Source organism: Numenius arquata, chromosome 9 (genome assembly GCF_964106895.1).
Source record: "Numenius arquata chromosome 9, bNumArq3.hap1.1, whole genome shotgun sequence".
NCBI lineage: Eukaryota > Metazoa > Chordata > Aves > Charadriiformes > Scolopacidae > Numenius > Numenius arquata.
In genome coordinates this window covers 18,829,017-18,851,937 of record NC_133584.1, presented here as the reverse complement: position 1 = coordinate 18,851,937, position 22,921 = coordinate 18,829,017, and the positions used below count along the sequence as shown (strand labels likewise).

General features: G+C 44.9%; 1 protein-coding gene across 1 annotated transcript in view; it reads right to left on the bottom strand.

Annotated features, from left to right (window-relative positions):
* The window catches only part of IRS1 (insulin receptor substrate 1), a 55,506-nt gene extending 33,446 nt beyond the window's left edge, over nt 1-22,060 (bottom strand). The window contains exon 1 of the mRNA XM_074153359.1: nt 18,435-22,060. Coding sequence (XP_074009460.1) covers nt 18,458-22,039 — 3,582 coding nt within the window. The 5' untranslated portion in view covers nt 22,040-22,060 and the 3' untranslated portion in view covers nt 18,435-18,457. The remainder of the gene's footprint in view (nt 1-18,434) is intronic.
* Nucleotides 22,061-22,921: the final 861 nt, after the last annotated feature.

Here is a 22,921-nt window from a genome sequence, read left to right as displayed (position 1 = left end):
GAGATGATGATCATGGTTTCATGTCTACTTGAAGCTAGTACAAGCCTGTCCTGCCGTTGCCTTAAGTGTTCCCACCTACTTCACATACCCCCATCACACACAGCACCCCCTCCTTTGCCCAGGCACAAGGGACTGCATATAGCACGATGAATTGGATCTGAATTAAAACCTGATTTCATTCCTCCCCGAGACAGGTTACTTTTAGCCTGGATTAGGTCCCTGATGTAGCTGCCTGCTTATCTACAGGAACGCTTGTACTCAGAAAAGGAGATGGCAGCATGGCAGCAGGAGTAAGAATACTACTTCAAAATGACAGTCAGTAGCAGTGAGAGGATGGTGTACATGCATGCCTGAAGCCTTGCACAGGTACTTGTCTACAAGTCCCATCCATGCTCTGAATTGAGAGGGCACAAACTCTCCCTTGTCCGGAGGCTGTTCAGAGGCACGTCTGTAACTGCACCTGCTCCAGTAACCCTTTCTTCTTCCTGGGAAAGAGGAGGTCCAAATCAGACAGCACATTCAGCTCAGCAGCCTGATTCAACGCAGGAATATAATGTCATACACTGTGATTAAAACCATAAAGGGCTTACAGGGAGGGAGAGAAATCTGGTTTAGTCAGATGGAACCTGAGCTGATGACTGAACCTTGAATAGCTCTTCATACCTGCAGTCCAGATAAATAAAGTCAGTGAACTTACCCTGGTTAAAATTACACCCAGCTGTAAAAAAAAAAAACAAAAAAAACCAAAAAAACAAACAAACAAAAAAAACACAAAAAAAAAACCAAAAACAAACAAACAAACAAAAAAAACCCAAAAACACACCACCCTGATTTACTATGAAATGTCTTTGTGTCTTCCTCAAAGGTCTAAATGAATTTTTCACTTTATGCCCAGATCAGTCACTATTATGCATGGCATTAAAACACTTGTATTAAAATGCTAACTTTCTTAATTTACACTTTTTATTTCTCTGTGCAAGTTTGTACACAGGCCAGCCTTTAATATCATAGCATTTTTCCCTTGCTTAATCAAAGCCTTGTGTGTGAGGACACTGATGCACGATAACTTGGTATTACTCAGTCAAATCAGAACACCCTACGTTCAAACAGAAGTATAAAACAGATTTTACAAATCTATGACATACACATCAGAAATATTTCACACGTGATTTTCATTTCAAATCTTTGATTACCCTTTTTCTCTGGAAAACAACGTTCTTGGGCAGATTGGCTTGAACAGCGCAAAGCACACAACTCTCACTCTAAAGCATACACACACTTCCAGAGGAAAGAAAGAACTATAGAAAATAAGAGTTCAATAAGCATTCACTATCAGCTTTTAAATACTGATAAAGAACCCTTGGGAAAAAGCGTTTCTGAACATACAGCAGCTCTACAGCACTGTAAACCCTACCGACTTCCCCCTACTCTGTCTATACTACTGAGGAAACTCTGCTCCAGTAAAGTCAATGGACATTTTTGTTAACAATTCTTAAATGATAAAATACCTCCAACAGTGTGCAAACACATTAGCAAAGTCACCTCTTCCTCCTGCCTTCAGGATAATGGTACAAAGGACTACCTGGCTTAAAAATTTAACTGTGGTGAAGAGAAATAAAAACTAAGCCTATCTTTCTACAGGACTGCAATTCAAACTGCAAACATCCAAAAGCAACTGTGAACACAATGAAGAAACCCTGGGGAGGTATGTCTCAAGCAGAAGTGAAGCTGCTTCAATTGCCAAATGGCTGGGCTGGATGGCCCTTGGAAAGGAGATGCCACCACAGACTGTACGTGAACTGAGCTTGCACAGAACATCTGAAATAGTATGTTGAATGCTTTGGTCCAGTTTTTCTTATTTCTGGTTTCCATACCATTGCTAGTAATAAACTGCCAGATGGCAACTGAAAAGAGTGTGTTGTGTGACCTTCAGTTACTGAAGCAGAATGAACTTGGGGGAATTCTGTCATTGACAAACATATCCACTAGAAGATGCCAAATATTTACACTGCCAAAGCTACTTAAGGTGGAAGAAAACTACTCATCCATCTGGATCAGTGGATTTCCATGAGTCTATGAAGGGGGGGGCAACCTGAACACAGTAAGTCAAGCTAATGTAACATAAAATTTAAGCTTCTTTTTCCAAAGATGTAAGAAAATTGTGTCTGTGTTCTCTTCCATGTTTTTTGGAGACACCCAAGACACACCTTTATATTAAAAAAAAAAAAAAAGGGTAAAGAACTTAAGTTTCCTCACTTCCTTGCTCAGAAAATAGTCATTGTTTGGATGAGCCACTAAATTAACTTCAGCTGTAGAGAAAATGACTCATTAAATAGAACAATCAAAATCTTCATTGGAGAGAGGGGGAGGAGGTAAGGAGGAACTTTAACCTTCCCCCTCTCCTGCCAAAAAAATGACACAGTAGTTTGAAAAAACAGACAGAATGCAGTAACACTTATTAATAAATAAGGCTTAAAACAGAAAGGTACAGAAAATTGTGGCAAAAAAAAAAAAAAAGCCAAGCTACAGATCACTGTAGTAGCGCTTGGGAGCATTTTAATCCTCCAACTGTACTCAAATACATCTGGAAACATTGCACAGAGCAGCAGAAAGGCAGAACTCTATTTAAGAAGTTACTTCCTAACATAAATCATAATGTTAGAAGTTCAACAAACAGTTAAAAGCAAGTTTTGTTTTTACAATCACACATCTGCCGGACAGCATGCATTCAGTTTTGTATCACACCACAGGGGACAAAATGGAAAAGATTTTTTAATAAAAGAACAAAAATTTCTTCCACAAATTCATCTGAGTTGCTATGAGATCAGTAGGAAATGTTTCAGCGAAACTGATGTTTCCTTCCATCAGAGTCAGTTACTTATTGAATCCTCCTATAATCACTAAATTTGAACAAGAATTGGGGGCAGAAAGGTGGGAACCCTGCTTGTTTCTCATATGACATCCTGAGTAACTGTATCAGAAGGTCTGAAAGACAGCTGTCTGAAGTCATTACATCTATTTTTCATTTTCACCTGAATATGTTTCCTACATATGATCTTATCTAAACTAGAAAGGCTAATTTTTCAGTGTGGATTTTGGTTTTGGTGGTAAAGGTTTGTTTAGAAGATGACTAACACAGACAGCTAAACTAGTACAAATACTAAAGTAGCAGGTGCAGGCTTGCCACTACAAGATGTCTTTTCTCAGATACAGCTTACTATTTTTACCTGAACCAAAACTAGCAATAAAGGAGAAGTGTTTTTTTTCAATAGCATAAATACATCTCTACTGCATTCACACTTAAAAGTAGTAACTCCAAGGCGAGTGAAGAAGCAAACCCATTTCAACAAAACCCCTCTGATTCTACCCAGTACACCTGCAAAGTCTTCTGGGGCTGAGGGACTGCTGGTACAGCTGGTTCTGGCCAAGTCACAGCTGGTCAGGATCATACGTCACTAAAGGCACAGTTTCACAGCAACTGTGTAGGCAGGCAACTTCAAACACAGTTTTTGCAGTTGGCAAAAGGAGAACCCAGACCAAAAGCAGCAGTAGTATAGGTCAAGACAACTATAGTTTCAAGGAGACTATAAGGCACTAATCACATAAGGTATTCCACTTGAAGTTTTAAATAACCCAAGTCCAGATTGGGGAAAAAGAGGTTTAGGCGCGGCCTGAAAGAACATCGCAGATGAGGTTTCTCAGTTGGTTTTAACCAAACTCTAGGAGCAAGCTAGAAGTGGTCCAGCATTCCCTCCTAAATACATTTCCAAATGCTCCCCTGCACCATCACCTGTGAGCAAAGAACTCTCCAGAGAAATAGATGGTCAAGGAGACAGCAACAACAGGGTAGCCTTCAATTACTTTAAGCTGATGGCAAAGCTGTTGCCCTGCATTCTGCTTCTAAAGTGTAATGATTACCTGTACTTATCACAGTTCTTTCTGGCTTTAAATCTGTCATATGTGCCTGCATGAACCAAGCCTAAAGACTCAGAATAGAGAAAGTTGCGACAATGGTAGAAGTTGTAAGTATGACTGTAGGATATGCAGATCAAGCCAGAGACATGAAAACAGATTCCAGACAGTGATTTGTATTACTCTTGACTTCACAAAAACCTTCAAAAAGTTACAGTGAAGATCAGTACAAAGCTACTGTAAGAGTGTATCAGTTAAAAACACAAAAGGCTGCAAACCTCTAGAAACACCAGGAGTCCTACAAAGCAAAGGCTACCATTAAGTGTTCTGTAGTCCTGTTTATTCTAAGCATATAGCAGTGCTGCTAATAGTCTTTTGCTTTTACCTGTTCCTTCAACTAAATGCAAATGCTGAAATGTGACCCAAATCCATACAGCACAATTAACATCACAGGAGTTATTTGATAAAAGAACAAAAGCTGATGAGCTACTCTAACAAACATAGAAATAAACAAGCTTGAATCAAGACAGATCAAACATCCCGCCTATCTTCAGGAGAAGAATTTTTGGAAAAGATGAAATACCCCAGGTAGGAGATAAATTAGACATTGAATTACAGATCATTTTGTAGCACTTTAGAACTAACTCATTACTATACCTAATTAAAATTAATGGGGACTTGCTATTAATTCAAACAGAACAGTATAGCAACAGCTTACAGAAAAAAAAAAGTTAAAGGGATACATTCTAAAGTAAGGTACGTTGGCCTCGTCCCATCAACTTCAAGTAGGTACAGCAATTTACATCCATTGAAGACTCCTTCCCTTTCCTGCCAAGATGAGAAATACTTCATCGCGCACTCATGCAGAAGGATCATCACTCAAACCTTCCTCCAAAATATGTTTACAACGTTACCAACATCTTACACAATTTTTTTTCTTCGAGCAATTCTTGGCGCATCAATGCTTTCCACTACTGCAATCCCACAACGTTATCAGCGTAAGAAACTTCATTCATACCTACGTTTAAAATTTTATAACAGCCTATCAAGCTGAGAGATTATGAATCATTCAAGCCATTAAAGCCCAATTACATCAACTGAAATCTGAGCTTCCCAGCATTATTCCAATTTCTCCCTCTGATCACTTAGACCCTGTACCCCTTCCTACACAACTTTTCCTTCTCTAATCTTGTGAAACTTCTCTTACAGAAGACCCACTAACTGGCCAGCCAATTTACACAGCCTGCCTGTCGCTCGTGTCCTTCAACATGTTTAACTACCATTTCTCTGTACTTGCGGTTTTGTCCTTTCCTCTGACCCTCCCAACCTCGTACCTTTTCATGTATTGTCTACTCCTCCTCCCCTGGATCAGACAAGGTCCTGGAACCAGGTCTTTTCTGTGCTACACTTTATTTCTGCACGATCATATCAGCTCAAATATATTTAATTATCATGTCTATACTGACACTTAGCTTCATGGTGGATAAATTCAAATTGAAGTGATTAAAATAATCAAATTTAGATTAGCAAATGAGGGAACTCATCTTTTTTATGTTCTTAATGGTCATTCTCAAAGAGCGATAACCACTAAATCATGCTGATCTGCAATATAACCTTTTAATTTAGCATTTGCTATAGTCCCTAGTTAGACAATACTGTTAATGCATATTTATGCAGATTCTTGACATGAAATTAATGATCAATGCAGGTCACTATTTACTAGCTCGTTACATTTTGTATTTATGACTTTTCAAGCTATGTTTGAATGAAAATCATGACGAAACCGTTAAATAGTATGCTCTGTATTTAGTTATCAGTAAATATAAAACTAACAAAATATCTTAAACACATAAGGAAATTTGCTTAACAAAATAAACCTTGCATTTAAAGACAATTCCTTTTTTTTTTTAAGCCTCCTCTATTTAGTAGGTGAAATTGAGTAAGCTTGGCTACCACAGACTTCAAAATTCCAGATTTAATAGAGTACATGAGGCTTTTTAACTGAAAAACTTTAGAAAGGAAATCCATTTTTGTATCATTTCAGTTAATCTCACTCTACTTGAGTGGTTTATTCACAGTTACTAAGCTAGTCATATGCTACAATGAAAATAATTTTTTTCTGGACATCTACTGAAGCAGCTGCTGTTCTCAAAAAATTTTAGCACTTTGAACCCTGATTCTGGATACTTCACCACTCACGTTCACTAGAGCAATGGTTTTATTTCCTGTAAACATTTGATAGTTACACTGACCGAAAGGTCTGTCTTAATTTAGGTAGTATTAGTATACTATAGCACATTTAGTCCCAAATATGGGTCTATTTTTAAGAAAGCGTTACAAAAATTACTTCAACCTGAACCACCCTCCTTTCTCAACCTCAGCTTGCCTTCTCCAGGGATGTGCTACCACCACCTCAGGGCCAAAACAGAATTTAAAAGAAATGTAAATATTTGCTCTTTTTCAGGGAAAGCACTACATAGAGAGAAGGGGAAAAGAGAGGATGTGCATACGGGGAATTGCACCAGTATAATAAGAGAGTTTTATCAAGCTGGTAAGTGTAGGCAACCCCTTGGCTCTAAAGGGTATTTCCTAATTAAAAATATGCACCCCATTTTCCAGAGCCTTCCTACAGAAAAAACATCTCAACATCACCACCCAATTAGATCAAATTGGGTGGCTGGCTGTTTTTGTTGTGTGCATGATTGTCAAAGACTCTCCAAGTTCCTGCTCAACAAAGGCTTGTGTGAAACAGGCTTTGAAGACACAATAACATTCCTCTTGCGAGTTTCAAGCCCAGAGGCTAAAAGCACGGAGTAACTATTCATTCTTCCATCTTGAGACACATTCCTAACCTAGTTCAAAGGCCTGAAAAAACATGCCCTAGCTACATGCCTGCACACCTTCAGAAGGGCTCTTCCCTGGTATCAGATCCTGCTAGGGAAAGAAGTTTCATACAGAAAAGAATTAAATGTATTTGAGAGTTTTGTTTCATTTTTAAGAACCCCTAAATTGTTTTAAGTATTCAAGACTGGCTTGCATATAAATTGATCAGCTGTGTTAATCCATTTAAGAATAAAGTTTCACCATTTACATATTTAGACTAGAATGTTCACACACAGTGCACCAATGCTAGCAGATAACAGTTCTTTAACTTCTGCTCCCAGGAAGCAGCTGCAGGAGGAAGGAGTGCGCAAGCAGTTGGAAAAGGAAGAGGGATGATTTGGAGCTGCTTGGTTTCCATCACCGCTCTTCTATTTAGTTTCATCTGCCTCCATTTTCATCTCAAACTGGTAAGATAGATGTAAATCACATGTGGCTATCCACCCATATCAAGATATCCAAGGAATTCAAGAACATTGTGCATCATGTTCCCCAGATGATGATAAAGTCAACAAAACACAAGATTATTTCCAAAATACTGACACTAGAACAAATATTAACTTTCAATGAGAAAAATATTTACAGTTTTCAACCTACAGCTTCCTAAACAAACTAAATTCCTCTTTATACATTTTATTTTGCTGTTCCTCAGAAATCTGAATGCCATTATGTGCAAAATGAGGAAATATAAAGAGTTACTAAATAATACATCAGCCTAACTACAGTTGCCATTTACTTGTATGGAACCGGCACAGGGAAGCAGCAGGAGCAGGCAGATGAGAGTAAAGGCAGCCGAGGTGAGACCACCCTTTTCAGTGAAGCAAGCTGAGCTGTTTAAATCTGCCTAACCATCTCGCAGGACCACTCCCTAGAGGTGCCAGCCAGCCTGCTTTTTGAGATTCCTGAAGGAAAGACAGCAGATAGCAAGTTCTCTTTGTTTGTAATGGTTTTCAGTACACCTAAGCTTTAGAAATGCTAGGGTTTCCTTACCTGTATTTCATTTTATGTATGTGATCAAGCAATTATCTATTTAGTACTCATGCACTTCCCTTTGTTTTTCAAAGGGCAACAAATATTTATTATTCTGCTTTTAATTGCCACTAGTTAAAAAAGAATAAAAAAAAAATTAATCGACTTTGTTCTGCAATACAGAAAAAAGTGGACCAAGTGCTAAAAATACCGTAACACAGCAAAGCACAAAGGGATGGTAAACTGAGCCTACGCTTTGCAAGCAAGGAAGTCAAAAACAGAAACAGGGTAAATGCAGCAGGTTGAAGACAGGTAATTTTTTCACTTCTAACAAAGCAGTTCCTACCTGTCCAAAATATATTTTAATCCTCTTATGGATTTCAGTTAGTCGCTTTCATTTTCACCAGATGAAAATGGTTGTTTGAATTTACCATCACTGCAGAAAGGTAAGTATTGATCATTTCTCCCTTCACACACCCATCGTACAGATCTTTGTTCCCACCAAAACAAGGAATACTTTACCTTACTGACATCTACGAGTCATTTCAAATCCTCTGGGCAAGCCAAGCTGTCCTACCTCTTTCAAGGAGCAGTGCCGCAGGGCTATCTGCTGTTGGTCACTTCCATGAAATATAACTGTACTATAAAAAGAAAATCCTGGTGGATATATTCCAAAGCAGAAAAAAAAAAAAAAGTAAGAGAACATTGCCTTAGCCTCAACTGACTTGTTAGTTCATTTCCTCGTTATTCCATAACATTCTGCTCCATAAATGCTACATTTTGCTATTTTGAAGTAACAGGCAATTCAGAATTTGTGATCAGGAATTACGGGAGAGGAATCACTAATTATGACAGCACAAACTTTTCTGAAGAAATGAAATATTTTTTTCTTTTTTAATATCAGTATGAAGGCTCTTACATAGCACATGCATCACTGCTGACACTGACTACCAAACACCTCGTCCATCACTTGGCACAAGAATCATCGAACTAAACTGGGAAGTTACTGGAAGACCGTAGTCTCCTCGCGCTAGTAATTTTCAAGGTGCTTCAGCAAAGTGACTAACTGTTACTCTTGCCTGGGGACCAGCAGCATTGCCTTGTTGTGCAGTGCATACAGAGGGCTTCTGAACTCCCAGATTGTCTCCGAAGCCAAGAGTTCTCCCCTCTTGCTTGTTCCCTGTTATCTAGGGGTTAAAATTTCCTTTAATAACACAGCAATCTTCTCTTCAAAATGAAAGCCAGCTAGGCTGAAGATGAATTACCATCTGGTGTTTTAATCCAAAAGATTCCCTCACTGATACACATCAGCTGTCGCTCTAGATGTCTTTTTGCATCTCTCATACACAGCGCAGGGCACGGGAAGCTCAAGTCAAAACTGAAACAAGTCACAGCTTTAGCCACAGCGTTTCAAGCTCCCCATCTCCCTTCTACTCCTCTATGGTCACTGAAAAACTGATAAACAGCGAGATATCCCAGCTGAGATATGCCATAAGAGGAGCCATGAACTCAATCTTCTACCTCCATCTACACTTCCTAAAGGTCTTTGATTCTCTCAACTAAGACATGTCTTCTCCACAGCTTCGGGCACATTGTCTAAACATAGATGTTACTAGTGAGGTAAAGACATCCAGGATCTTGTGAGGAGAATGAAGGGCAGCTGTTGGTTGGGTTTGTTGGGATTTTTTAGGTTTTTTTAAGTCTACAATTCAGTGAAGTAAGGGCAGAAAGGAACCCACACAATCGCTGGCTTAGTCTGGCCCACTCCATGTGTTTGAGCTTTTTACTCCCTCAGGGAACTGTGCCATTGAAGGACAGCTCCTGGGCACAGACTCATGTATTTTATTGACTGGCAAAGCCAGCTTATGGAGTTCCTGCCCCATAGTTATGTCTTAACAAATATTTGTGCACCACACTGAAAACCAGACCACTGAAATTGGACAAGACCGAACAGCGTGGTGAGTAGGACTCGGGAGGTTTGTCCCCCTGTACTCGGCACTGGTGAGGCCCCACCTCGAGTACTGTGTCCAGTTTTAGGCCCCTTACCACAAAAAAGACATCGAGGTGCCGGAGCGGGTCCAGAGAAGGGCAACGGAGCTGGTGAGGGGTCTGGAGAGTAAGTCTTATGAGGAGAGGCTGAGGGAGCTGGGGTTGTTTAGCCTGGAGAAAAGGAGGCTGAGGGGAGACCTTGTCGTTCTCTACAACTACCTGAAAGGAGGCTGTGGAGAGGTGGGGGTCAGTCTCTTCTCCCAAGTAACAGGCAATAGGACAAGAGGAAATGGCCTCAAGTTGCACCGGGGGAGGTTCAGGTTGGATATTAGGAAAAATTTTTACACTGAAAGGGTTATTAAGCATTGGAACGGGCTGCCCAGAGAAGTGGTTGACGCACCATCCCTGGAGGTATTTAAAAGACAGGTTGACATAGTGCTTAGTGACATGGTTTAGTGATGGGTTTTATCAGAGTTAGGTTGATGGTTGGACTAGATGATCTTAAAGGTCCCTTCCAACCTAGACAATTCTACGATAATTCACATTTTTTCTATTCACACACACTCTATATTTCAAAGAAAGCTTGTCCAATGGTTAGCTGCCCTACTGGGTTACAAATATCCAGTCTACACAGACTGGGGGTAGGGGCAAAAAAACACAGTAAATTAAAGTTGTAGATGTTCCCAGACTACCACCTTCCTGCGTTTTATAACATGTATCATCAGACAGTTCAAATGTACAAGTACACTTCAACAGCTCTACTAGCAGTAAAGTGAACAACATAATTCCATTCTTCCTGAAGCGTATCTTATTTGAAAACATAACAGGTCATTTCTTCCACATCCCCAGCTTCCAAAAAAATGGAGTTTTACAACAGTTGACAAAATGTACACAGGAAATTTTGAGTGATACACCACAAGAACGGTACATTTCACCTTACAGCTCAGGTGGCTGACACCAGATCTTTTAACTAGACTCCCAAATTATTACAAGCAGTTGAACACACACAAACTTTCACTGTTTCACCTACCTGATCAAAAACTACTCAGAACAAAATACACTTTGCAATTACCCAAGGTTAAATCTCTAATAATAGTCTTCAGAGAACGTGACCTAGATATGTCAAACATGATCAGAGAGATATATATCAAGATATCTTTTAGTTAGTTAAGAGTGCCAGGCTTATTTAATCTCCTTTATCTGTTCACACCTTGGCTTTTGTTGTATTTCCCACCATTTCTGTAAGCGGAGAGTAAAGCTGTTAAACTTGAGAATCTTTTTATTTTAAGTTACTGACGCCTCTCCTTTACTACCTGTATCTCATGTATTCAAAATAATAATCATCACGATCACCATTTATCAAAGCCCCAGGATGATGTAAAAGTAGAATAATGCTGTTCACTTTTATGAATAGGTACTCTTAACGTATCAGATTATGTACAGATGACCAAAAGCCAGCTTTTAGCATTCTGATAAATTGGGAATTTCAAATTTGTATTGTAGCTCTTACCACAAAATGATAAACGCAAGATCCGCTGTAACGAGCCACAATAATTTTGCCATTTGAAATTTTCTTTTACAAGATATTCTTTAAACAATTTTATGGGAATCTATACTTAATTATCTGAGACAAACTTTGAAAATAATTAATCTCATTTTTAATCAAATTTATAACTGTCCAAGAAGTAGAGTGTAAAGAACAAAATCATAGAATAGAATCATAATTGTCTAGGTTGGAAGGGACCTTGAAGATCATCTAGACCAACCATCAAACTAACTCTGACAAATAAATAAATAAATAAACAAACCCCAAACCATCACTAAACCGTGTCACTAAGCACGTTAACCCATCTTTTGAATACCTCCAGGGATGTTGCCTCAACTACACCATCAGTTAAAAAAAAACAATCACATGTGAATATAGTTCTCCTTTCATTAGATGTATTTTATAAAACCAAGGTTTTCTAATGTTAAAATTCACTCATTCTTATTTATCTTGTACTTAATTCAGATTCCTACCTGTGGTTTACTGTTGCAGTTGTGACAGGGACGCTACAAGACAAAAAATTCAGGAAAGATGAGCTGGAGGCAAATTCTGCTTACCTTACTATGCACATCATCCTGTTAAGGTCAGCAGAATATCCAAATAATATTTAAAAAAAAATAATCTAATCACAAGTAAGGAAAACACACACTTTCTAAACAGAGTGTCTATCCCAGTAATAAAGATAAAAAAAAAAATACAGAAGTAAAAACACCTTCAGAAAACTGCAATACCATGTAAAAGGAGCAGCTCTAGAATAAACTCTCTGTATATATCCAGGCTCTCTGCATTTCTCTATACTCATCCTCAAACTTGCACATACCACCATCCCAATTCCCTTCAGATCACAAACACCGTGCAATTCTCTCCACCCACATCATCACACCTGTTTCTCTGTGTCATCTAAGTAATTTCTATGTCTCATTTTCATCTCCCTCCCATACCAATTTCTACAATTATTCCCCAGCCTGTACCTCTAATTCCCCATTATCTTATGACAGCATCCCATAGACTCTCTTCTAGCCACAGCATGGGTGCAGTGAACAGCATTGCCCCCTTTTTCCCTCCTCCTGTAAGAGAGTACTGTATTTTATAACTCTGTCAGTCAAATCATACAATCACAGAATCATTTAGGTTCGAAGAGACTTTTAAGATCATCAAGTCCAACTGTTAACACTGCCAAGCTACCACTAAACCTTGTCCCCCAGCACCATGTCTACCCATCTTTTAAATATCTCCAGGGATGGTGACTCAACCACTTTCCTGGGCAGCCTGTTCCAATGCCTGACAACCCTTTCAGTGAAGAAATTTTTCCTAATATCCAATCTAAATGCAATGATTAGTTTTCAATGAAACTTGGCACAGATGTTAAATCTAGTATCAAATTAGTTCTGGAAAAGAATATCTATTTCTCTTCCATATCACTGGACACCAAAATATATTTTTTTTAAAGTTTCTGTTCACTAGGGGCTTTATCGGCACAATAGTCAGTAATGAACAGATCCACTTTCAGAGCTTCAGTAAACTGGAAAAAAACACCCCACTTTCTTCACAAACAAGCTGTACAGTTGCTGCAACTTGTTCAAAAGAATATTCAAGTACATTTTACTTTCAGCACTTGCATTCATGTATTTATGAAGTCATGAAAACTGTATAGCCCAAATGAATATCAAAATTTCAGCTATTATAAAGTATTCCTGAAACAATCCAACATACTGAAGATATTGCTCAAATAACATTCCTACTCCACAGCTGCTTGCTGCATTTCATTTAAGAGTTGTAATTCTCTATTTACGAGTGTTATCTAAGGAAACATATGATCTCTCCAGTTGCTAGTTAAAAAAGAGCATCATCCTTGCCCTGCAATGCTCCGTTTCATTTTCAAACTTAAACCACATTCAGAAACCAGTTTAAATTCTGACTAAATATGAAACCTATGTGATAAAGAAGTCCAGATAGTACCTCATAATCAACTGAATTGGTTTATAAATCATACAGTTGTAATTTTTAAGCCAGTAAAACAAACCAGAAAGGTCCCAAGAAACTCGTCATTAAAATCAAGGTGGGGGTGAGGAAATAATCAATACTACAACTTAATGTAGCTAGATTAAAGGAACTGACCTACTGTCTAAATTACAAAAAAAAAAAAAACCCAAACCCAAAACATCACCCAACAATAAACCCTCAAAAAACCCAAACCCATTAATTATAAGCTTGTGGTCTTGTTAAACAGGAGAACTGCAAATACGCAACTATGTGGAGACACAGGCTCAATTTTGGCAAATAATTAGCCATGGGGAAAAACTGGTGTGTGCATACAGTAAGAAATGCACTGTTTTGTCCACAGTAATACCCATAAAGCATGGAAAACTTCCATAACTTACTGGTATTTACCTTGGTGCTGACCCAAAACTACAGAAACTTCTGTTCTTTCAGTTCTGGAAACAACCTCCCCAAAAAACCTTATTTTAAATTGTACATGTCTTCTTTTGGCATTTACTGTGTTTCAGTTCTTCCACCTTAAGTTTTTAACTTGAGGAAACAAAACAAACTACTGAAAACCATTAAAGAAAGAAAATAAAAAAGCGAGCAATCTCCCAACAACAACAAAAAAAAATAAATGCAGGTATATTATCCAAGAATTACATAAGTAATTTTCTGTTTACCATCATGTGTACTTTCATGAGACCCAAACGAATGCTTAGCTCTTCCCTTTAGTAGTGCTTTGCTTTAACTGGAACCAGAGAGAAGGTGTAACCATCACATAGATGCCACTGTACTGTATTCCATTTTCTTACATCACCAAAAAAACCCAAACCACCCATGCACTGGGTAAAAGAGGCATCATTAAAGCTGTGAGTAAGCCAAGTTACCACTTGCTCACACTACACATATTCTATTCGGTGTTATTAGCACACACTTTCACGAGTTCTCAGACTCATCAACAAAATGGAAATGAGGCAGAGGAATAATGACTTTGCTTTGAAGCCCCGGAGATCAAAGCCACATACCTGGATTCATGCTACTATCCTACTACAGCCTTTCCTGTTTCTCTGGAGCCAACATCTAATGGTTTCCTTTTTGGAATATTTTTTGACTATATACTCCGAACCCAAGCTATCAGCGGTTCATCTTCAAAACCCCTGCTCATTCTAGGAGTCTTGTCTTCTCACAGCAATCCCAAAAGCAAGATCCACAGCATATCCACAACATCTGCTCATCTCACACGCAAAACTCCAAGCAGGAGGAAAATGCCTTACAGCAACACTGCTCTCTCCCCCCTCCCCAGCTCTCGACTCACTTTCTCCCTGTCACAGGCTGGTGTTTCCCAGCAGGATTTGGCTGCTGCAGCAATGTGGCCTTCCAGCTACAGCACAAAAGTCCACTTATCAGAGGATCCAAGCACTGCAGAGTCACCGGCTAGGCTAGGCACACACAACAGTCCCCAATTCTCTGAAGCAGAGGGAAGCATTTGGGCAGGGAAGCATACGGGACTGCACTGAAACTGCTGCACTTTTAATGGGATGAGAGAAGAGAGCTAGAAAGGCCAGGGCAGGGCCAGCTGTTAGGAAACAGCCAAGAATATATGACAGGGAAGGCAAGGGGATTGGAAAGTGCAAAGGAATGCTGCGGGTGCGGGAGAAATTTTTTTTAATTAAATTTGGGAAACAATGTGATTATTTTAGCCAGTATCTTTACTGTTAGGAGAAATAAGTACACTTGAAATAGCTTAAAAACACTTCACAATGTAATGCCTGAGCAACTTAGAGGCAGCTGAGGGGAGGAGGACAAGGGAGCAGGGAAGAGGAAAGGAGTTAGCCAGCTTACAGCAAAGCACCAACAATAATTTTACCCACTAGGAGATGGATGGCCAACATTTGGGGTCCTTGTCTTGTAGTCTGGAACAACAGAAAATTCCAGAATGGATAAAACAAGAGTTACACAGATAGTTTTGGCCTTTGGGGTGGGGTAGAAGGCTGCCCTATGGAGAAAAAGAAAAAAAAAAAAAAAAAGAGTGCATGCAGTCCTTTTGGCACTTCTGAGATTAAAAATGTAAATAATAACCCATGAAAGAGATGGAGACCAAGAGAGGGTACTTAGCGCAGCCTTCGCCATCCCTTGTTCTGACACTTGCAGCTTCACCTCTCTCTTCCTAGGTCTGGATGTTCTCTCCTCTCCACCATACCTGCAAACATAGCAAGTAGGTTTTCCTCCCTCTTTCACATTGCTCAGACACCACCAGGAGAACAATCGCAGCCTTCCCCCTCTCAGCCAGAGCCTGGACAGCCTGACCTCTCGGGAGGAGCACGGGGGAAGCTCAGGGAGGCTGAGGCAGCAGAGCCCTCTCGGCTGCTTGCTGGAAAGGGCATGCAAAGCTTCAGGGAACTGGAGCACCCTCACAGCACGTGGAGTTTTCAGGAGAACGGTTTAGCTGAAGGTGCTCAACAACTTTTTCAGGCATGTGCAAACAGACTGTTTGCAGGCCTGTAAACCACTCACCTCCAGGCAGATTTTCTCAAGAATGGCATAAGGTATTACCTACTTGGGCCGATTCCCCTGCCAAACCTAAGTTCCACCTCCAAAGCAAAAAAAGGTATGAGGATGTGTCAAAAAACAGCTGTAAAAATGGTTTAACATGCACAAAACATTGTTGGGTTTTTTTCCTTAACACACTCAACAACAGATGAGCTAGTCAGGCTGAATTTTGTGAGGAAAGTTTCAGCTGATGGTAGGAAATCTAGGCTGGGAAGTTAAAGAGTCTAAAGGGTTAATGTCTGAGAATGCTCCAAGCAACTAACACAGCTTTATAGTGGGAAGGCAAAGGGAACAACCATGGCTACAAACTCCCCATATAATTATAGCCTGACTCTTCCCCTGCCTCCCAGGAGAAGCTGTGCTTACTCAGTCCAATCCTAATTTTGGGAAATAAGACCAACTTCAAATAGCAATTACTCTATTAGACACTACCTTTCACAACACTGCTCTGAAAAACAGCCACATAATACTTTTCAGCATGTCCTTGTATCAGGTCTTCCATGTCCTGATCCTCCACTGAACAGCAGGTATTTACCTACCACCATGATGGAAAACATTGCCACAGCTTTTTTGTTAAAGATGACACACAGGATCAATTAAGTTGTCTACAGCAAAAGCAAGCAGTGCTTTTGGAAAAAACCTGTGTAACTAAACAGTTATGACACTGCTCCCCCCTAGACTTGCATTCTCATACTCTTGCGCACATTTATTAGTTATCCACATGCTGACTGAGGATTTTCTCTCACACCTTCTCCCCCAATCTTAGCACACAACGGGGGGCGGGGGGAAGTGATGCTCCTAGCAATGTGACTTACAGTGCACCATGTTGCATCCTCTGGCAAAAATCCCCTCCTGAAGAGTTCCTAACACCAATGCTGCCCTGGGCAGATATGGATTCCAGGGTAACGGCAGGCATCATCACCAAGACAGTCTAGACAGGCTCTTACAAGCACATCCCAGAACAGCGAAAGGGTGTGGCAGTGTAAGTCTGGTCACAGACAACGTACTGTGACAGCCAGCACGCTCCTGTCAGGTATCCACAAAAATAATCATTTTCTACCAGTTACCATTTGAACCAGACCAGCAATATCTGTGCTGGTCTTAAACCTTATCTCAGAAATTTGAAATTAACTGGTATTAATTAACTGAAATTAACTTTGAAATTAACCTGGTATTGACTGGCCATGTGAGACTAACACCTAATATTGCATTGCTCTAACAAGCAACAGCAGCAAGTGCCAAGTAGCAAATGTGAAGCAATTGTTTTACTTTTGTTCAGGTTATAAGGATGGAAAACATATAAAAATAGTGAATATATCATCCCAGGCATCATACCAAGACCAGCCTTCAGCATTCCCTGGAGCTGAGGGAATATGCCATACAAATACTGTTTATTACATGTACAGTGTAAACAGTAGTATGAGATTCATCCCATAATATCACTGCACTTATTCATAATAACTACTTAAACTACTGCGATTGCTGCTGCTCAAGTGTGTAGAAAACTGCAAAATCGAGTGTCACTAGATTAACTGGGTAGCTATCTACTAGCACTTGCTGCACCAAAATAGTCTTCACCTTTCAGGAAAGGACTCACACGGGTACACCATACTTCGGGAGCTCTAAACAAGATATATTTGTTATGTGCTGCATATAAAGTTTCCACGTAGCAAAAACATCACATTGCTTGCCACAACGGTCCTACTCATCTTCTACGCCTGTAATCAACGTGCAACAGCCTGGCAGAAGTTTTTCCCAAATTAAAAATGAAAAGCTTCAACAAAAAATAGAACATATCAGTCATTGCCAAAGACACAGTTCATATGGCCCGTTTCTTATGCAGTTTACAACGCTGTTGTAGCATGGGACAGCCACACTTAGTATCAGCTGAAACGCAAGTGACAGAAGGCTTTGAAGTCTGTTTTCAAATTCAAAGCACCTTCCAAACAAAACTGAATTAACACTCATCACAGCCCTGTGAGGTAGATGCCATTAGCTGTGTTTTGCACATGGGAAAGCAAGAGCCCGCACAGTTGACTGCTTTACCCTTGGCCACAAGAGCGATTACTGTCCAAACCAGGATTACAATCAGAGTTTCCCATTTCCAGCCCTATGATTTAGCTAACTCACTTTTTTTTTCCCCCTACACATACTTTTGAAGCACACCTAATTCTGAAAAGCAAACAAATGTGGCAACACAGTCAGCACAGTATTGATTCCTCGTCTGAACAGGAGCATCCAGGTGTGTTTTGGAAGCAAGCCCCCGGCCCAGGTGGGCAAGGGCCAGCAGCTGGGACACCCGCAGGGATGCTGTACTCCTGGATGCTTCTGCCATTAAAACGCGCTGCAGATATTAAGGCCAAAACGCACCACGAAACCAACCTAAGGTGCCACGGCCACCGCTCCTGGGGCTGCGGCATCTCCCGAAGCCCCCGCCCCCGGGGAGAAGGCCGCAGGCCGCCAGCCCGCCTTGCTGTGGGATGCTCTGCCGAGTCCCCACGGGAAGAAACCACAACCGAGGTGCCCCTCAGCACCCACCTCGGCCCTCTCCCCTTACGGAGCCGCCCGGGGCCGTTCACCCGGGCTCGCCCCGCCCCCGGCTCACCTTCCCCGCCGGGCGCCCGGTTCCTACATCTCCTCCCGCTTCTGGAAGCTGATGCTGGCGTACGCGCTCAAGTCGTCGCTGGAGTGGCCGCTCCCGCGGGGCTGGCCCGGGGGCTTCGGCGGCGGCTGCTTGCCCCCCGGCAGAGCGGCGCCCTCGGCGGGGGGGTGGAGGTGGTGGTGGCGGCGGCGGTGACTGAAGTCCTTCACCAAGTCTAGGTCGATGTAGTTGAGCCCGTTCTCCACGGCGGGCGCGGCCCCCGGCTCACGGCGGGCCTCCCCCGCGGCGGGCCGCAGCCAGACGTTCTCGAAGGAGGCAGAGCTGTGCCGCTTCACCTCCTCGGCGCCCCCCGCGCCGCCGCAGGGGAAGGCCGCCCCGAGCCCGCCGCCGCTGCCCGCCGCTCCGCGGGCGGCGCTGGGCGTGGAGGAGAAGGTCTCGGAGCTGTGCCGCCGCCGGCCGCCCTGCGGGTCGGCGCGGATCACCTTGGCGCTCTGGTTGCGGCCGGGGCTGAGGCTGACGCGGGTGAAGGCGCTGCCCGCGCCGGGACCCCCCAGCAGGGAGGAGGAGCGCGGCGGCGCCGCCGACAGCTCGGCCGGCGGCCGCGACAGCTCCGGGGAAGCCGTCGCCGCCGGAGGGGGCTTCTCGGCGGCGGAGCGACCCGCCCGCACGTCGGCGTAGCTGAGCAGGAGGGCGGGCGAGCAGGGGGAAGGGCTGTCGGCGCAGTCCGAGCAGGAGCCCCCGCCGGCGGCGCCCCCCAGCTGCATCGTCACGTAGTCCCGGCCGCCGGGGGCCGCGCCTCGGCCGGACCGGGCTGTGGAGACCGCCCGGGTGGCGGCGAAGCCGGCGGGGCAGGGGGCCCGCGGCGGCCCCAGCTCCATGTTCATGTACTCCTCGGCTCCCTCGTTGCCCGGCGGCGGCGGCAGGCCCAGCCCCAGGGCGGACGAGGGGAAGGCCGGCTTCTCGCCGGCGATGAACTCGATGTTCACGTACTCGCCGGGGCTCTTGGGCTCCGGGGGCAGGAGGAGCGGGGGCTGCTCCCGGGCCCGCGGCAGGGTGCTGGCCTTGGGGCCGCCCAGCGACAGCCGGGTGGGTCGCGCCAGGCGGCCCTTGGTCTGCACGGCCGTGTCTACCTTGCGCGGGGGCTGCGCCTGTGGCGGGGGGCCGCCCTCGGTGCCGCCGCCGCCGCCCAGGCTGTCGCTGCTGGTGGAGGAGGACGAGTCCTCGGCGGCATAGAGGAGGCGGCTGGAGCCCAGAGCCATGCGGGGCTGGGGGCTGCCCTCCTCACCTGCCACCCCGCTGCCGCCCCGCCGGTGCACGTGCTTGAAGGAGCGTGGCAGCGAGAAGTAGGAGTAGATGGGTTTGTGGTGGGCCGCAGTGGCGGCCTCCTCAACACCTGGCTGCCCCGCGCCTCCGAAGTAGCAGTCAGGCGGGGTGCTGGTGGTGGAGCCGCTGGCTGGGGACATGTTGATGTAGTCGCTGCCACCGCAGGGGAGCTTCCCTTCGTTGCTCTCCACTGAGAGTTTAGGGTGGTGGCCTGCGCCATTTGTCCAGATCTTCCCATAGCCCGCAGAACCGCTGTCGGGAGAGTAGCTGCCGCTGGGGGACATCATCATGTAGCCATTGGAGTCCACCGTGGCTGGAGGATGGCGGCCTCCCCTGCCAGGGTTGATGATCTGCTGCGGGGCTGACACACTCTTAGGACTCATGGGCATGTAGTCACCACCCTTGGGGGGCCCCCCACCGCTGGGCACAGGGGCTACACCAGGCGACATGGGCATGTAGCCATCATCCGTGTGCGGGGCAGAGTTGGTCCGATGATGGCCGCTGTCCAGGTGGTGCATCTCCAGACACTCCTCTGGGTAGGAGTGAGTAGGCACAAAGGCTGAGTGCCGGTAGGAGGGCAGCCGGTTGCCACTACAGGGGTAAGAAGGCAGCATCTCTGTGTACTCCTCAATGGAGGCCACCGAAGACTGTGAGGGCGTCTTCTGGTGGGAGATGGTGGGCGATGTACCTGCAGAGTGAGTCCGCTTCCTGAATGCCTTCTCCAAGTCGGCAACCTCCTCGCTACCACCTCGAGGACAGCACGGTGTACTAGGGTAGCGGGGCTGCTGCTGTGGGTGGCAGGTGCGTGGGATGAAGTGGCCATTGGGGGCTGCCAGGCTGCAGCAAGAGGAGGTGGCCTTCCCCCCCATGCAGATGTAGTTGAGCTCTTCATCTCCCCGAGCTGGTGGGGTGTGTCCCAATGAATCTGGAGTCACACTGCGAAAGGAGCTGCGAAAGTCACACGGGCTGGAACCATACTCATCAGAAGAAATAAATCCACCATCGCTAGGGGAGCCAGACACTGAAGCACTAGACCTTCGTGGAAACAGGCAGTCCGAGGTGGAGCCATGGCCACTAGTACTGCTGGATGAAAGGCTGACTGGACTGGTGGCTGAAGGAGAGCAGCGTGAGGAAGGCATTGGGATGGACCGGCTATGGTTGAGTGGAGGATGGAGCCTGGAGTTGCCACGGTGCCTATGCGAATGGGTCCGGTTGGCACTGGGACTAACTGGGCTACCATCCACAGAGGCAGGCCTCGACATTGTGCCTTCCCCATCACTCGACGCTCGAACCCGGAAAGAGCTGGGTTTGCCACCTGTACCTCCACCCCCACCACCAGCAGGAGAGGTGGCCGTGACACTCTCAGTCCTGGACCGGCGGCTGAGCCCCACTTGGCTGGGTGGAGGGTTGTTGACGTGATGCCTGCTGCGAAGGGGCACAGAGATGGGGTTGGAACAGTTTGAGGAGGACTGGCTCTTGCTGCGGGGTCGGAATTCCTCACTCATTGCTCGCATGGCCTCCAAGATGGTTTCATGCATGTTCTGTGCCACCACCGAGTCATCCACCTGCATCCAGAACTCACCGGGTCCAGTGACAGCCGAGCGCCCCACCTCAATGAAGAAGAAGTTCTCAGAGTGACCACAGCGACGGATATTGAGCAGCTGCAGCACCACAGCAGCCGCATCTGAATTCAGCTTCACAAAGCTGATGGTCTTGTTAGTCAGGCACAGGCGGTAGATGCCAATCAGGTTCTTTGTCTGGCCTAGGCCCTTAGGCTTCAGAATTACTTGCCAAACTTCCTTAAAAGCCGGGCCAGGGGCTACTTCACCATAGCTGTCCTCACCTGCTTCCCCCAGTCCCGCACTGCTGCCTCCAAAGGTGACGTCGCTGTGGTGGTGGTGGTGATGGTGATGGAGGTGGTGGTGGCCCTTGGCCCTGTTGTGCAACTGCAGCAGCGCTTGGTACCAGCTCTCCTGTTCAGGCTCGCTGTCAGCTGCAATGGCAAAGTGCTCGTCCTTGGTGTAGAGGGCCACCAGGTGCTTGTTCTTGGAGTCAGCCCGTTTGTTGATATTGAAGCAGCTTTCTAGTGGGATGGAGCGCTTGGGGGCCCCTGACTTGTGTCTCCATTTCTTCTCATTCTCGTAATACTCCAGCCGGGCAGGTCCAGACTCGCTGGCTGCCCTCAGCACGAAAAAGCGTTTATGCATACTCTTGGGTTTGCGCAAGTAACCCACCTTTCTGACATCTGAGAAGAAGCCCTCGTTATTATCTGTGGGGCTAGCCATGATGAGAGGTGGTGGAGCTGCTACTGCAGCTACCAGTCCGCAAGACCCCAAAACAGCCGAGCCAGGCGGAAAAAACAACCACCTAAAATAAAATTCATGCAACAATAATTAAAAAGAAAAAAGAAAAATAGCTCAGGATCCTCCTCTGAGGACGGGACAGGGGAGGGCCAGAAGCAGGGTGAGAGCAGCTGTTCAGTGGCAGAGGCAGCTTCCAGCACCAAATCAGAGTTTGCGTTGCTGTTTATGCCCAAGTCGCCCTTAGATGGGTAAGCGTGTCCTTAAAAAGTCCATTCCCGATCAGTCCAGACGAAAGTCTCGTCCCAAGAGCAGCCGCCGGGAAAGAGAAACGCATCTTCCCTTGCAGGGGTCGGGCTCCGCCGGGGCCGGGAGCGGGGCTGGGGTCTCCCTCCTCCGCTGCCCGCACCCTTTCCCCGTCTCAAGTTTGCCTCCGCGAGTAGCGATTTCTGTTGCAGATTAAATAGCCTCTTGGGGGCGGAGATTGTTTTGCAAAGTCCGGGGTTTGCACCCAAAAATACACGCTGCTTTCCCTCCTCCCTCTCTCTTCTCCCCCCAAAAAGAGAAAAAAAAAAAAAAAAAAAAGCCACCCACAACACAACCTCCCCCCCCTTCCCCAAATATCAGCGCCGGGGTTGCTGCTGCTGCTTCTCCCGCTCAAGCGTGCGGAGGAGGCTGGCGACCCCATTCAGTCCCATCTCGTTAGGCAGAGAAAGTGCCATTTCCACACACGGCGCAGCCCGGCAGCGGCGGGAGGGAGGGAGGGGAGGCAGCCCGGGCGCCGAAGGAACATCCTCTCTTCCTCCTTCTCTTCATTCCAGTCGGCAGCGCCTCAGCGGCCGCCGGCGCGGCCCCCTCCCGTGCCCC